Source organism: Macadamia integrifolia, chromosome 12, assembly GCF_013358625.1.
Source record: "Macadamia integrifolia cultivar HAES 741 chromosome 12, SCU_Mint_v3, whole genome shotgun sequence".
In the NCBI taxonomy this organism is placed as follows: domain Eukaryota; kingdom Viridiplantae; phylum Streptophyta; class Magnoliopsida; order Proteales; family Proteaceae; genus Macadamia; species Macadamia integrifolia.
In genome coordinates this window covers 12,403,467-12,421,067 of record NC_056568.1, presented here as the reverse complement: position 1 = coordinate 12,421,067, position 17,601 = coordinate 12,403,467, and the positions used below count along the sequence as shown (strand labels likewise).

The following is a 17,601-nucleotide window of genomic DNA, read 5'->3' as shown; positions in this document are numbered from 1 at the left end:
ACAAGTTTTATGAGCGAAAATCAAAAATAAAAATGATACCAATGAGGGCCTTAGAATAGGAAACTGACAACTCCTACTAACAATCAAAGACATGAAGGCAATAAAGGAAACCATGATAGGGACACACCCCCTATCGTGGTACATATCTTAACAAGGGGCGAAAAAGAACCTTTCAAAATGCTAGTGATTCCAGCTTGTAGTTTTTAAACTAGGAAGCAAAGAATCAACAAATGCTTACTGAAATGAAAGCAAGTGACGTAAACAGCAGCTAAAATCATACAATCTATATCTTGTCAATGAGAAATGTATGCAAGCTCCAAGACTACCAAAACCCAGAAATTCAAAACATAACATCCCCAATATGAACATATGGATGATTTTCTATGTACTTTAAGAGGAACTTAGGGCCCGTTTGATTTTGTTTCATCTGTTTCTAGACATGTTTCTTTGTCTAAAAACAGCAGAAACAACTTTTTTCCGTTTCTGTGCTAGGAAACAGTTTTTGGAGTTGAAAGAATAGTTTGATAATCCTGTTTCTAGAGACGGAATGCTACTATCATTAATCATGATATTAAAAGAAGGTAGAACATCTAGAGATATTTTCTGGTGTTATAAAGGTTTGAAAAATTGGAATTGATCGTCTATTCCAATTACCCTTGAGTCACATGAGCAAATGGATCTCTTCCCTTTCATGAGCAGTGGCAAATGGGATCTCTTCCCTTTCATCAGCAAAAGGGTAACTTCCATAAGCTACAATGTTGAATGAGAAGCCAACCACACCCATCACCATTTCCATGAAATACTTCTTAAAGTGTACTAATAAACCATTGAAAAAAAAAAATACAGCATCTTTAACCAATTATGCATCGCATTACAACATCTTTATTGAAAGGATCCAAACTTCAGAAAACATAGGCAACAATGAGAAGGTCACATCCATTGTTGGTGGTGGTGTCAAAAGCCTCCACATCAACTGTAATGCCCCAAATTTTGGACCCTTAGATTATGTATCTTTTTGTGTTATTTTGTAAACTTGTTTAAATATTTAAAGTTAGATTTCATTTAATAACTTAATGTGCTAACCTAATGCTTAGGTTGAGACATTAATCAAGTGAAGGTCCTAAGTTCAAATCTGATTAGTAGTAAGTATGGTGGTTTTATTTATTTGTTTTCTTTTCTTTTATTTTTAAGACATTCTTTTTCTTTCAAATTGTTGTTGACCCAACCCTTTTAGATAGAACCGTGGAAGTGTGGGAGTGTAGGAGAGAGAAAAAGAGAGGGAACAGAAGAGAACCGTGGGTGTATAGAAGAGAGAGAGAGAGAGAGAGAGAGAGAGAGAGAGAGACATGAGAGGGGGAAAAGAGAAAGAGCTGTGAGAGGATAGATAAGGATAGAAGGGGAAGAGAGAGAGACGTGAGAAAGGGGGGAGAAGAGAGAGAGACGTGAGTGAGGAGTGATAAGGAAGAGAGAGAGACATGGAGAAAGGGCGTGGTCTATAAAAGAAGGAAAAAATAAGGAAAGAAAGGGAAGAAAGCAGAATAATGAGAAAGAAATGAAGGAAGAAAGAAAGAAAAAAAGAAAGAAAGGGAGAGGAAGGGGATTTTGGTGCCTACTTCTCTATTTTTCTGCTCACTCCAGGTAATGAAGCTTCCTCTTATCCTTAGTATAAATTGTTGGTTCTGCTGGTTCTTCTTTTGTGACCCAATATAGGTCTTATCCTAAGTTGCAGATGTTGGTTTCTTCATATGAATATTCTTTTTGGGACCCAAATCTTCTGTTTTTAGGGTTTTGTTTTAGAGTTAGGGTTTTTGTGGAACCCATTATGAGACCCAAACCGTGTGACCCAAATGTAATAATTTTTCATATCAAGGTCTATGATTCAATTCATAGGGGCCAATTATATTATTCTTTTTGGGACCCAAGATTTATTATAGGGTGTTATTAATTTTAGATTGGGACCTCCTGCGCTCTTGGGACTCAAAGGAGAGGTAATACTTTTGCAAGCAGAGGTAAGTGGATTATTGTCGGATTACATCACAGGTGTGTGGTTTGATTGTATGATTGTTGTTTGGTGTGCTTGTATCGTGGATGTGCCAACTTATACCCACTATGCACAGCAGTGTATATTTAGTCACAAAGTGGTGACGACAATGTGATTGTGTGATCATATGATTATGGGGACCATGATTCCCTCTCGTATTATGATCGATGGTAGCTTATTTCCCTCAGTGCCGGCTAAAGTGTGATAAAAATGGATATTTTTTTTATGATCCATTTTATTAAAAGTGTGGTTTGAGAAATTAAAATTATTTGTTTTAACTGTTGTTTTTGTTGACTGTTTGCCTGCGATGTGCTTTATAATTTTCCGTTACTAAGCTGTTGAGCTTAATCCACTTTTTAACATCATAGATAATTGAGATGAAGGTATGCTTGAAGCAGGAGATCGAGGGTGACCTGAAGCTACTATCAGTTTATTTTATTTTATTAGATCATTGTAGTAGGATGTGGATTCATGCAAACTCTGATAGTGTTTTTATTTAAATTTCTAGAATGCACCTTAGATTGCCACCAGTAGGTAAGATTTGGGATATTTTATCTATGAGCAGTTTTATTTTGTTGACACTTGAATATTATGAGTTCTCATATGACTGTTTGTTTTGGTGAATGTTTTGGATCATTTGATAGGTTTTAGAGTAGAGTCTGGTGGCATAGGGACACTAATAAAGCTTAAGTTTGTACTAGACCAGATATTGCTTTTGCAATAGAAGTTCTAGGCAAAAGGTTTTAAGGTACTTAAAGGGGATAAATAATTATATGTTGATTTACAGACGTGTTCAAGACCTACAGCTAGTAGGGTATACAGACTCTGACTTTGCTGGTTGTCAGGATGACAGGAAATCCACATCATGATATATTTTCTTAATGGTGGGTGGGGCAGTGTCGTGAAAAAGTGCGAAACATAAATTGATAACTTCTTCAACTATCCAAGCAGAATTTGTAGCATCCTATGGAGTAGCTACTTAGGCAATTTGGCTCAGGAACCTCATAAGGGAGTTGACAGTATTTGATTTTGTGGTTAGACCCATCCAGTTGTACTGTGATAATAGCTCTGTTGTGGTGTTCATTAATAATAATATAGGTATCACAGGGTCCAATCATATGGAGGTCAAACATTTGACCATAAAGGAAAATGTTAAGAAATGTGACATCACAATGGAGCATATTGGTACAGATGATATGGTAGTTGATCCCCTAACTAAAGGCCTTCGCCCTTGTGTTTTTTAGAGACATGTCATTAGCATGGGCTTCGGAGCATTATGGGATTCGGTTGTTTAGTGGGAGATATCTTATTTTGCTCTACTGTATAATAAAATTTTCATCTGTACTTTTTACCTTTTGGTAATTTTTTGGATTATATATTAACTGTCTTTTGCATGTAATTCTATTCAATAAAATGTAGTTCTGTGACCACTGTTGTATTTAACACGTGGGTTTTTATATGTTGGCATGTTATATATATAAATGTTTGAAGTCTTAAGGTATGTGTTAACCTTGAGCAAAGGTTGGGGCATTCAGTTATTAGCCTTAAGGTATGTCTTATAAGAGTTATAACACATAAAGTATAACTCGAGTTATTGAAGATAAGACATACAAGTTCATTGGAACCATAAAAAATTTTCTCTAATGTGGTTGTACCATTTAAGGAAGAGAAAATTGGACTAACAAGGGGATAACACATATGGAACCATTATGTAGGTGTTATCCAATTGCCGCACTATCATATTGAATCCATGTTAATAGAGTTGAAAGCTCTTGTGATCATGGAAGGTCCTGTGTCGTTTACAAGATGCAGTTACCTGCATGATTCGGTGTTTGAGACTCTATAGGACAGGATTGACTATTAGAGATGTTTCTAGACCATTTTAAAGACACGTGCATTAAGGTGATGATTAGCTTGAGATTGTTTTTTAATGACAAAATAAGTTTTCAAAAATTGATACAATTAATATAGCCCAAGTGAGAGAATGTTAGAATATTTCCATGTGGGCTTATATTAATTGGGTTTTTTGTGCTTTAATAAAACTAGGTTAATTACATGGTCTAATTAAGTGAGACATACGGACTTTAATTAATTTAATATGGGCTAACTAGTGTGGGCTTTAGTTAACCATTAGACTTGTGATGAGTGGGTCCATTGAGAAACTTTATAAATAGAGAGCTAGGTCCCTTCTCTAACCCAAATCTTATTCACAATGTGCATTCTGGAGAGAGGGAGAGAGTGCAAAGAGAAAAGTTTTCTTGTGGCTTCTTCCTTTATACGTTCAGCTTCCTCATCTAGCCAGTGATCATAGGGGAATAGAGGAGAAGTACATTGTTACATGGATCAGAAGGTTTTCCAAGCGCTTTGCTTTACTATGGATCCCAAATAAGGTACGCTTTTATTGATTATAGTTTCTATCACATTGTTCTTAGTGTTCTTAATCTATGGTGATCTATGGGTTTAAAATTTATATCTCGTGTGATATTTTAATCCTACAGATATGACATTCTCCGATATATATCTTAATTTTGGCCGACCAATACGCGATCAATACCGAGACTTTAATCCTTTCCTGTGACCAACATATTACAATAGTGCAACTTAATGTTGCACCACAGGCCCACCCATCCTTTCCCCCCCCCCTTTTCTGTCTTTTTCTTTTTATTTTTTTCTTTGACATATTCATGTAGCCGACCCCATTTAGTTAGGAAAAGGCTGAGTTGTTGTTGTTGCATCCATGAGACTCTCTTATGACAACAAGGCTGCAATAAGTATACCCCCCCCTCCATCCTGTTTAATGGATTTCGATGTTTAGTTTAGCTCCCCTCTGGGCCCTTGTATATTATCTCTTTCTCTTTGGTAATGAATTATTATTCACATAAATAAATAAATATATATATATAAGTGGTACTCTTTTAACCAAACAAAGCTTGCCAAAACACACCTATAGTGTCCATTAAAGAGGCCCAATCGTATTTTTATGGTACAACATACCAAAGAATCATATATTCTTCCACTTCTATGACTTTCTCCAGCTGCATACCACAATTTATAGAAGTTAGCACAAAATTAAATAAGTAATATTTAAATAACTCCTTTGGAAATAACCCATATCTAAGGACACATAAATGTCAATTATAAGAGCCTATATCATATTCAGAATATGATCAACAGGCAATGAATCAATATAGTAATATAGGTGGTCCATCCATCTCTGTAACATTGATGGATGGAGTCTAATGGAGGTCCTTTTAATGGTCTTATTGATGACTTGGTGACACAAGGTGAGGCTTTAAGACTAGAACATCTTCATAAGTAATCACCATGTAAAAGCCGACATCTAGGAATTATCTGAAACATACCTGCTACCATCGAGAAATGCATGATAAATACCATCAAAGCCCAATACTATAGAGGAAATTAAGTGAAGTACACCAAATACAAAGTATGGAAAGGTTTCTATAACTTCCCCTCATGGACCTACCCCCACCTTAGAGTAGCTAGATGGGGAAAGGTGATGATGATCATAAATGAACAAGATTCCAGGACTTCAGGACTTTGAAGCGTTGAGTAGTCAGGACAGTACAAAAGCATTAGCATCACTAATAGGAAGATTTGAAAAGATAATTGAGAAGTGGACTCACCTGTACTTTCTTTTGTGATTTTATTTTGAATTTGATACTCTTTTCAACCAACTAATTCCACCATTTCTCTTACATGGATCATGTTTATTAATTTATTTATTTATTTTGGATGAAGAAATAAATTCATTACTAAGAGAAAAGGAATATACAAGGGTAGTGGAGGGAGCCAAAATGAGCAATCCAGAAAAGACGGGAGGGGGGCAAAACAAAGCCAAGAGGGCTACAAAAACATCAAAACAAAAGGGCAAGGTGGAGCTAAGGGCAGAGAGAGGAGAGATAGTAAGGGGGAGGCCCCAGGAGACAACAATGAGCCTGTTTCTTGGGGCTTATCCATAGAAAAGGCTCCATCCTTTTGGGGAATAAGGTAAAGGAATGTTTGATTGACTCCTTTGATTTGGGAAAGATTAAGGAAGAAGCTTCGGATGCTAGAGATGAGGTTGGATCAGATGATATCCCAATAGGAAGAGAAGCATCCCATGCTAAAAACCATTCGGCTCAAGGGCTTTGTTAACGGTGTGGGAGAAGATGGCAACAAGGATTTCATCATCAGAGGGAATGGATTGGAGGTTGGACAAGAGATGATCAGGGATGAATTTGTTAATAAGATTTGGGGGGTTGAGAGGAGGGAGGGGGTGAAAAGAGTGGAGAAGTAGTCCACAGTTTTGGCTTTGATGTCGGAAGGAGAATGAAGAATGGAGCCATCTCTAGAAGTGAGCAACGGGATGGAGTTAGCATTGGTCCTAGCCTCCAAATATCGGTGGAAGAAAGCAGAGTTGGTGTCACCCAACTGAAGCCATTTAATCCTAGATTTTTTGCACAGAAAACTTCCTTCCTGGACAAGGAGGGAGGAAAGCTCAGTAAAAGTCAAGCATTCTTCAGCCGCAAAAGAGGGATTATGTAAGTCAGATTGTATTATGGCCTGAATGGCCTCACATCTTTACAGATAGACACTCTGGAGGAGATGTTGCCAAAGGAAGAGAAGTTCCAAGATTTAAGGGTGGATTTAATAATGTGGAGCTTCATGGCAAAGGCTAAGAGAGGGAAGGAGAAAGCTCGCACAGGGGTGTCCTAAGCTCCTTTGAAAAATATGGAGATAATCCTGGTGGAGAGTCCACATTTCAAAGAATTTAAAAGGCTTGGGGCCACCAACGGAGATGAGAGGGCGAACATGGAGCATCATATGGTTGTGGTTCGAAATGCCATGTTGATCACAGATTGCACGGGAGGGAAAGGAGTTGAGCAAAGATTCATTCACCAAGGCTCTATCAAGCTTGTAAGAAACTCTAGTGGATCCTTGACAGGGGTTATGCCGAGTAAGATTGACCATGTCCATCTAAAATCACTTAAGCTAAGGTCGTTGATGCACTCATTAAAGGAATCGACGACAGAAGCATTAATTGGATCTTCTCCCTGCTTTTCGTGATTAGATCTGACAACATTAAAGTCTCCAAAAATCCCTCAAGGAAGGGAGCCAGTGAGGGTATAGAAGGAACGGGGGTCATCCTAGAGGGAGGTCCGCTCATGGGCATGATTCAAAGCATAGACAAAGGAGAAGAAGCAGGAATTTGAGCCGTTGGGATCAAAAATGGAGAGGTGGATGCATTGTGACCGTTAGGACAATGGGCGCAGTTGGAGATGAAGAACCAAGAGGGGGCTATAAAATTGGTGGTGTAGAAGGCATTGGCCTAAGGACTCTAGTTTCTGGAAGGTATCAGATGTCTATAAAGGAGGATCGAATACGGGAGCATGTCGATATTCTTCGCCGTGGAGTTCAAGCCCCGAACATTCCAGATGAGCTAAAGAGTCATGGAGAAGGATGGGGATGTGGCAACAAAGGTTCAGTGGAATGGGCGGAAACAATACTAGGTTTGGTCTTTAGTCGACTTTGCTACTTCTTGATAGAGGATTTCTAGGCAGAGATGGGGGCCTTGGATAGCTAGGAGGAGCAAATACTAGGGGTTTTATTGGATCCAGACATGGAGTGTAAGGTAGACTTGGACAGATGGGGTAGTTTTCTTCAAGGACTTCTTAGACAGGCCAGTAAAATAGGTAGTAGTTAAAAAGAGGGTGGCTTGGAAGGGGCAATGGAAATGGTTGGCTGGTGAGTGGGGGAATCCTTCTGGGGGCTAGCTATCAGGAGCACACTAACAGCAGGATCAGATAGCGGAGGGCATCAGCAATGGGTGCACATGAGGGGCCTGTGCTGACCTGAGAAAACGGGTGCACCTTCCAAGGTGAGATCCAGCGACTGGGCGGCAATACCTGCAATAGGAAAGCAGGAATTTCCGAGAGCTAAATCAGGCAATAGCCTAAAATTGGAGTATCGACAGCGAGAGGGGCTGGCGGGAGGCAAGTGGCAGAGGGTTGCACATGAAATAGGGATTTGCGCAGACCTAAGCAAGGTAGAGACACCTTCCAAGGTGTGTTCCTGCAGATGGGTAGCAAGAGCTATAAGTGAGGCATGGGCTTGGCGAATAGCAGGGGAGGCAGAAGGCCTAAGATGTGCGAACCAAAGATGGGAGGGGCTGGCAAAAGGCCAGCAGCAGAGAGATGGTCGGGAGGTACTGACGGAAGGCCAATAGTGGAGAGAACCACAGTAGGGGTTGGCAGGAGGCTAACAACAAGATGTGTAGGAGGGGCCTGCACGGACCAGAGAGACGGGGTGGCACCTTCCAAAGTGGGAGCTAGCAGTGAAGGAATGGAGGAGGCAGAGGAGCTGCATCGACCGCGCGAGTCATCGGGTAAGAGAGCTCTTGAATTAGGTAATTGTTTTATAGGATTTGTATCAATGTGAAGCTTTGTTAAGCCCTCCAAGCAACCCAATTTTTTAGGCAACTTGTCTATTCTACAACATCTCTGAACTTCAAGTATTTTGAGAGAACTCAACTTGCAAATGCTGGTGGGAGATGCATGAGACTCTTGCAGCCATTCATGTTCAATATGACTAACATCTTGAGATGGCGGATAAATGAGTCAATTGAGAACTTGTTGAGATTATTGGACAAAGCCTGAAGGTCGCAAGGGTCAACCGATTTGGGCCTAACGCCCTCACGGCAGTCAGCTATGCGGCTTCTTCTTCGTTGCCGCCGATGCTTAAAAAAAAAAAAGCAACCCAGGGTTCAAGGCTTCAGCTATGGCAGGGTCTGGGAGGGCCAAGTGTACAGCCTTACCCCCCGCTTAGTAGAAGAGGTTGTTTCCAAGTTTTGAATCTATTACCACCATGCCATCGATGCTTAATCAGAGTGAAATCTTGAGTATCTTCATCAGGGAGAGTGCATAGAGACATCTTCAAGAGGAATCTCGATAGAACCATTAGGAGTCGTGACAGGGGTATCCACAGAGGGGATGACACAACTCCTAGAAGGGTGCCCAAACATCCTGCATGTATTACACTGGTGGGGATCCACTCAGACACCACAGGTCGAACAAAACAGAAACCCGTATCATTCATAATAGTAATAGAGGATGGAAGGATGTTGTAGGCAAAAGCATCTACACAAATTCTTGCAAAAGCCAACTTGTCCAAGAGCTTAATTCTGTGATCAGAGAAGAGAGGTTTTCCAATAAGAGAGCCAACAATACTGAGCCCTTGAAGGCACCAAAAGTGAAGGGGAAGGTTGGGTAAAGCAAGCCATATGGGAATATTTTTTAGATCAACTTTTGTAAGGGTGGTGTATTGATCCCAATGACGGAGGAAAATAGGTTTTTTCCCAACCTGCCAAGGACCGCCTTCAAGAGCAGTAAGCTCATCAGATTCATCAAATAAAGATGAAAAGGCCATTTCCCAGGAGGAAGGTGGAAATGGTGCCATGGAGTCTCAACTGCTTGGACAGTGAAGACTTAACAATGTGAAAGGAAGGGTGAGCTCCTAGGAAGTGTCCCACAAGGAGATGAAGTAAGAAGAAGAATAGGTTTCCGTGTATGTAACAATCATCTTATGCACAGATATCTCACTGAAATCTGCTAAGCTAAGATTTTTCGTCATTAGTCCTTTGTTATTTGATCCTCCTATCACTCTACTGAGTACAAAAAAAACAAATAAAATCAAGAAAAAAGACAAAATCACATTAAAACGATGGTCACATATTGGGATTAGCCTGTAAAAAAAAAAGACTGATAGCAATATATCCTCAAGGAACTTGAGAGAGAGGGAGAAGGAAGATAGGGTAAGGAGAGAAGTTACTGGCTAGCTTAGTCAATGAGGTCTTGTGTTGGTCATAGAAAAGATTCTCAAATGCTTCACCTGTGCACTATGTGCTTTACTTCCATCTCTTGTAACCATCCCTCCTCTGGTGCATAACCCCATAAACTATAAAATGAACACAGCACTTTGTTTGGCAGACAAAAGAATGAAAAGTTCTTGAGAGAATGGTCTATCTCCAATAGAAAAAACACAAACATGAACGAAAAAGAAACAACCGATATCTTTCAAGTGAAATCCAACCTTATTCTTTCAAGGAACCAACCAAACCAAAGGTCAAAACTACTCCATTTGATTTCTTTGATTCCAGTTTCCACAAATGAAAGGCCCACTTAAATCACAATAAACGATTCTATTTCTTCTTCTGAATTTTCGTACAGACTACATTATCAATAGAGATTCTGTGAAGGTTTTCTGCTCTCCAAGCTTGACTGCAATAGAAAGGTCTATTGATGACCCTTGCCCTTAGTTTCCTTTCCGCCAATACCAGGTCAGGTGAAGAAGAAGAGCTGAGCGTAATAAGATTTTGGGGGTTAGGTCTAGGAATAGATTTAGGGCTTATGGTATGAGATGATAGATGACATTTGAGATGGGGTGAGATGTGAGATATAGGATGATACATGACATGAGACATGGGATGGGATTTGAGACGACAAAAACTATTCGAGTTCAATCAAATCTACAAACTATGAAAAGATTTTCCTTCCCTCAGCCCAGGTCAAATAAAACAAGAAAGAAGAAGAAGCTAATCATAGATATACACAACAATAATATTTCATAAGGGGAAGGGCAACAAAAGTTGAGGGCCAGAAAAAAAAGAAAAATAGGGGAAGATAGGGCCTCTTTTTACCTAAGCCAAATGACAGAATTTTGAGTAGAGAAGATGATCTTACTTTGATTATCCTCGTTCAAGACGCCATTAATCTAAATTAGAAATTTAAATCTTGGTCCCTTTTTCTTTTCTTTTTTTTTCTTTTTTTTGTGCAGAAACTCATCTGCCTGTGCCAGGTCGGTTGCCATCTGAATCGTGTGTGCGTGAGAGAGAGAGAGAGAGAGAGAGAACCATTACCTGCGAAGATTGTTGTTGACGAACTGGCATGGAGATTACAATGGTTTCAGCTCAAGGGAGCGGAGAGATTAACCAAATCCAGATGACCCTTCTTCTATTTCGCTTGCATTATTTTCTTCTTCTAGCCCAGAGCAATGCGAGTTAGTTATGAATCAACATAATGGAAGATGATTAAAGGCATTAGTCTAACCAAATTCCAATACTAAAAAATTTAATATTACATACCAATTCCTTCTTCATCAATGCTAATTTTTCTATTGATCATTTAACTCCCAATAGAGGGTGAGAAGTTAGGACAATATAGCAAAGCCTGCAACACAAATCCAATGGGTAAAATTAATCACTAACCAATTACCATGGGCATATAAAATAAAGAATTTAAAAAGAGTAAATAATTATGTTTTCTTACAGCACTGGAAAAAGCAACAAGGCCTAGCTACCTCTAATTAGTTCTTCAGGGAGTAATTCCTCCTATAGGTTCTCGCCTCCATTCTGACCAGCTGCTGTAAGACATCATACAAAGAAATAAGAATAAATAAATACACAAAATAGGTAAAAAGAAATGGCACTATATGACTTTTGTGGTTTAGTAAACTCTCCCACAAATTTCATGTAAAATTCATTTCATGTAAGAGACTTCCAAATTCCAAAGACTAAAATTTATAAGTTCTACCAGTGCTATAAGAATGATCAACAGCAGATCTGTTGACACTTTCAGAAACAAAGCTGTACAAGTATAACAGAAAGCATTTATTCGGTTGTAGCATAGGGCTTTTGAGGTTTATATTATTCTTGCCTATGAGAAGGCAGCAAAAGCAATGGAATTAGCAACATTTTGGGCTTCCAAACATAAAGACTTTTAAGTCATAATCAAGGGCTTAAAGAGAATCATTTACCTAAAGAATGACTCCCAATATACCAAAGTAATTTTTCTAAAACCTGTCTTAATACTCCCCCCCCCCCCCCCCCCCCCTTTTTTCTTCTTCCAATGTTGCAAATAAAAAGGCAGAAAGGAGACATGCAATAACTCAACCATACTGGACTTAGTGATACTATATCAGAGTTCATAGGATTCTAAGCATATGCTTTTTCAAATCACAGAAAGACCTATGTAGGAATAGGATGTTAGCACCAATTGTCATACATTTACAAGCCCACCCCATATATCCATAGATTGTGATATGGCCAGGTATTCTTATAGCTACCAACCTCGGGATCTTGGCAGCTTCTTACCAAGTTGCATTAGAAAGTGGACCTACTAAATCCTTTCGAAAGCATAAACAAAACATGTGTAGAAGAAATCAAGGAACTACGACGGCATGGAATCGGGTATAAGATCAGACCATAACAGATCGACTCATCTGCACAACTGAAATAATTATGTAATGTGCTTTAACAGTTCCATCAATGATATCTTGGGTAATACATCTAACAACCTCATAATCAATATTCCCAGTGATCATGTCCAAACCAGAAGATTCATTTGTAACCAGATCAGGATCATTTGTATAGAATTCTTCCAATAAGACTATGCTCATCAGTAAACATCACATCCAGTTAAAGCACCTTGCCTTACCAAATATTAAGGCCGTTTGTTTAATGGGGTTTTTCTGGGGTGGGATTTAAGGGGTGGGATAGTGGTACGAACTATTCCACCCCAATGTGAGTTTAGGTTGTTTGGTTCTAAGGGGTGGGATTTAGAGCAGAAAATCTCAGAATTGTTCAGATTTCCTGTCGAGTCGCTTCTTTCTCCACCCAGCTCTCTCAAAGTCCCACCAATTTGGGGGGACTTGGAGCAAAGTCAGCAATGGTCATATTGTTCAGGTCGTGGGAAGGAGCGTGGGTTTCAGAGGCCGGAGGGGATCTGTTGTTTCATGGTTTCACAGGTTTCAGAATGAGCAAGCGAGAGAGATGACCCTCATCCTCTGGGTTACTTTCCTAATATTTACTTCTAATCACAGTATCACACTCTGATTTCGTTTTCTGGGGAGAAATCGAAACAGAGCAGAGGAAGGGGAAGGAGAGGGAGAACGAACCCAGGTACTAAAACAGAGAAGGAAACTAGGGAAGAGCTTAGCTTAGTTTGGATCTGATGCAGTGATTGTACTGTTTGATTCTTGGGTTTTTTTCTTTCTTCAATGGCGAAGAGATCAAAGAGAAAGAGAAGGAGAAGAACATGTTTGTCAGTGTTGTATGGAATTGCGCAGCAGAGATTAAACTCTTACTCACTACTCTCCTCTTCCTTTCTTCTTTAGCCATGCTTCTTCAGTTCATCCCTTCTCGTTTCTCTTCCCTTACTGTTTCTGATCTATGCTTCTATCTCTCTAGACTCTCCACTCTCGCTCCTCCAGCTTCTATTACTACTACCTCTTCTTCTGTTCCTCTTTCAGCTCGTCCTCTTCCACCGCCACCGGCTAAGCAAGATGAGGTCATCAATGGAGGAATCATCAAGAGAGCTTTCAACCCATATGGAGCTGCCGCTTACTCTTTCATCAAGATGGGTACTTACAGGGGTGGCCTCAACACCTTTGCCGCCGTTGGTCTCGCATCCAAGCCCTACCATGTCTACAGGAAGCCTCAATACGTATGCTGATGGGTCCCTGAGCAATCTGATTACAAAACCATTTCCACTGTCGGTTACAAGATATTCCCAGTTGGGGGTACGGTCACATCCATACCGTTGTTGTCATCAATTGTACCTTCACCGAGCCTGTCAGCACCGACAGCTCCAACTGATGTTTGATTCTGCTTGCTTCCACCAATGGTGGCGGCGATCGAGACATCAATGCCACTGAAAAAATCGAAGCACTTAAGAGAAGTTCCTGGTAGCTTAAACATCTCCATCTTCACATCTCCACCTACTTACGATCATCTCTATTGTGGGTCGTCTCTGTACGGTAATCTGAATCTCCAAAGGATGAGGGAATGGATCGCTTACCATGTGAGGCTGTTCGGAGAAAAAAATTCTCCCAAACTAACCAAATGCTGCTAGGGTGGGAAAGATTGACTTTACCTCATCTTGACTTTCCCTATCTTTCACTCCACTAACATGTGGGCCGTATACTGGACAACATTCCCACCCCCAACTCCCCTCTAAAAGAATAGGCCCTAATCCTTTCTTGTGTGAACCATAAGAATTTTGCGGTTGTGAGAAAGATATTCCAAAAGAACAAGAACAAAGTTGCAAAGGGAATTGTTGTAATAATGGGTTTTAGGGAAAGTGACAGTTACCAAACGGACCCTAAGGGGGTATAATGGTCTTTGTAATTCTCTAAAACCTTCTCTCCATTGTTATAAATAAAGAGGGTTAGTGTCATATTAGACATAAGTCATTACCCATTTCAACATGGTATCAGAGCCTTAGGTTTCGAAACCCTAAGGGCTCTCCCTCTTCTCCATCTCTTTGCCTCTTTCTCATTTCTCTCTCTCTCTCCCAGCGCCTCCCTCCATCTCTCTTCATCTGCTTCTCTCTCATGGTGGAAGCTTCTTAAACCGCCAAAACGGTTTCTAGCCTCCACCAATCCTTCCCTTAGGCTCTCAGACTCTCTTCTACAATAATCTGAGAAACCCAGAACCTTTTTTTATCACTTTTTCAGGGTTTTCTCTCTGAGAATGTTTTTTCATTGCCGGTATGCTTTTTCCCCACTCAATGCTCCACTCATCTCAATGTTTGTTGCAATTAGTGCCCCTTATCCTTATGGTAGTATGTACCAACCAATTTTTTGTTTGAGGTCTCTATTCTAGAGCTATCCCCAAAATTGTTTTCTTAGTGCGTTTCCCTTTATCGATTTTTGGTTTTTCTAGCTTTTCTGGTTATTTTGGTGCTTTCTCTACCTCCGGCTAGTGTCTCTTTTATTTGCACAGCCCTTTAGTAGCAACCATGTCTACCATCTCATCTGCTTCTACTGGCAGAGACACCACGACTCTTCCTACCTTTCCTCCTTGTGCTATCAACTTGATGACACAAACTACCTTATGTGGTCACGCTCGGCCTGAATCTCCATCAAGTCACGTTGCTATTACGGGTACCTCACTGGAACCACGAAGCGTGCGACCACCGGTACTGAGATTGACAAGTGGGAGTGTGCCAACTCTCTGGTTATAGCCTTCTTTGTCAACTCCATGTTGCCACAGCTTTCATGTGGCTATCTCCTCCTTGACTCCGCTGCGAAGATTTGGAAGTTTGTTCAGGATATCTATTCCCAGGCAGGGAATGATGCTCAGGTCGTTGAACTTCGCAAGAAGGTTCGTGATCTGAGGCAAAGAAGGCTCACTCTGTCATAGTACTACTATGAGTTGCGATCACTATGGACTGAGTTGGATTTCTATAAGGAGTATACTCCTTCCACCACTGAAGATGTCACTAAGTTTCAAAAGCGAGGATAAAATCAGGGTCTATAACTTTCTGGCAGGTCTGAATGTGGAGTTTGATCAATTGCGGTCCCAGGTTTTGAGTCGTGATCCCTTTCCTACCTTGGATCAAGCCTATGCTATGATCCAACTTGAGGACAGTCAATGTACCACTATGCTTCCATAGCAAGCTGCCACTCCTACTGAGAGATCTGCACTTGTTTCTGGCACTCAGTCCCTTAGTATAGCCCCACAGTTTGGTGGCTCCTCTACTAGGACTCCAATGAAGTGCGATTACTGTGGGAAGGAGCGTCACACCAAGGAGCACTGTTGGAAGCTTCATGGTCGTTCTGTTGATACATCTGGAAAAGGGCGAGGGAAGGACCGTGCCGATACTTCTGGGTAGGACAACCATACTGAGAGGCCTGACTCTGACTCTGCTCTTAGCTCCTTGGTAGCCTCGCTATCATTTGACGAGCTTACTGCCCTCCGGCGCCTCTTGACACTTCCAGACTCTCCTGCACCTGCCACTGCTAGTTTTGCTCATTCCACCCCTTATAGGTCAGGTATATCCTTTTGTGGCCATACTTTATCTGTCCCTTCTACCCCTTGGATTATAGACTCTAGGGCTTCTGATCATATGACAGGCCACTTGTCTCTTTTTTCACAGTACACTACTTGTCCTGGTAATGGTAAGGTGTCAAATTGGCTAATGGGACTTATTCCACTATTCTGAGAGAAGGGCTCTGTTGGTTGTACCCCATCTTTATCCCTTTCTACTGTATTCCATGTTCCTTCTTTTCCCACTAACCTTTTGTCCATTAGTAGTCTTACTTCGAGTCTTAATTGCAAAGTCACATTTTTCTCCATCTCATTGTGTTTTTCAGGATCTGGTGACTGGGGCAACGATGGCTCTGGTAGGGTACGTAGTGGTCTATATCTGCTTGATGATGACTCGGCGTTGGTCTCTGGTCAGGCTCTTCAGACATCTTCTACAACACCTCTCATCTTTGAGTTACTCAGTGGCATCGTCGGTTAGGACATCCCCTTTTGGGAACTTTAGCTAGAGTTTTTCCATCCTTTAAAAATTATAATTTCGAGTTAGTTTTTTTGTGAGGCATGTGTTTTGGCCAAACAAACTCGAATCACTTATTTTGTTTCTGGATGTCACTCCTTTTTCATTGATACATTCTGATATTTGGGGTCCATCCTGCTATGTGTCCGTTAATGGTTATCGGTGGTTTGTCTCTTTTATTGGCTGTCATTTTCGGACTACTTGGGTTTATATGATGCGAACCAAGGGCGACACCTTCTATTGCTTTCAGCAGTTTTACCGCATGGTTTAGACTCAGTTCGGTGCTACCATTAAAATCCTTTGAAGAGACAAAGGCTGGGAATACTTTGAAGGGTCCTTTCAAGCTTACCTTTCCGATCATGGGATGATTCATCAAACTAGTTGTGTGGATACTCCAGCTCAGAATGGAGTTGCTGAGCGGAAGAATCGCCAAATTTGTGAGGTAAAACGCTCTCTTATGTTTGAGATGCATGTTCCTCCCCAATACTAGAGCGACGTAATTGTCATTGCTACCTTTCTTATCAATCGAATGACTTCTCGGGTCCATGTTTTCCGCTCTCCTCTGGATCTTCTCCAAAGTTTCGCTGCTTTTCCTATTCCTCCTAAGGTATTCGGTAGTGTTTGCTATGCTAGTGATCATCATCCTCATGGAAAGTTTGATCCTCATGGTCTCCGATGCATCTACCCTACCATTCCAGCCGTCTCCTAGTAATTCTCCTTCTCCTTCTATTGATCAGTCTCTTGAGTTGCCTATTGCTGTTTGTAAAGGCATTAGGTCTTGTACTTTACATCCTATTGCTAAAACTATTTCTTATGACTCACTCTTTCCTTCCTACTATAGTTTTGTGTCTTCTCTTTTATCTGTCCATTCCTCATACCTGGCAAGAAGTGAGTGCAGACTCACAATGGCAGGCAGCTATAGTTGAAGAGATGCAGGCTCTGAAGAAGAATAACACATGGGATCTAGTGTGTCTTCCCTCATAAAAGAAGACAGTTGGGTGCAAATGGGTCTTCACAGTAAAACAGAAGGCTAATCGTACAGTGGATCGGTACAAGGCCAGACTTGTTGTCAAAGGCTTCACACAGTCTTATGAGATTGACTACCTGGAGACTTTTGCTACAGTTGCTAAGATGAACACAATTCTTGTTATCTTGGCTTGTGCCGCCAACTTAGATTGCGATCTCCAGCAGTTAGTTGTGAAGAATGCCTTCCTTCATGGG

At 40.7% G+C, this 17,601-nt stretch overlaps 1 protein-coding gene and 1 pseudogene across 16 annotated transcripts in view; one reads left to right on the top strand and one right to left on the bottom strand.

The window, feature by feature from the left end:
• LOC122058068 (beta-xylosidase/alpha-L-arabinofuranosidase 1-like) overlaps nucleotides 1–17,601 on the bottom strand; it is a 123,214-nt gene that overhangs the window by 88,310 nt on the left and 17,303 nt on the right. For 7 of the 16 annotated variants that reach the window (XM_042620508.1, XM_042620503.1, XM_042620500.1 and 4 more), the window contains 3 exons: nucleotides 11,396–11,458; nucleotides 11,181–11,265; nucleotides 10,956–11,076 (listed from right to left, as the gene is read on the bottom strand). Coding sequence is in view for 4 of the 16 variants with exons in the window: in XM_042620506.1 (XP_042476440.1) it covers nucleotides 4,986–4,998 (13 nt within the window). In the remaining 12 variants the exon portion in view is untranslated. Of the gene's footprint in view, nucleotides 1–4,985; nucleotides 5,077–10,955; nucleotides 11,077–11,180; nucleotides 11,266–11,364; nucleotides 11,459–17,601 lie in introns of those variants that run through there. The other 9 variants (XM_042620506.1, XM_042620507.1, XM_042620511.1 and 6 more) reach the window with 5 other exon arrangements.
• On the top strand, nucleotides 7,305–13,947 carry LOC122094735 (annotated as a pseudogene).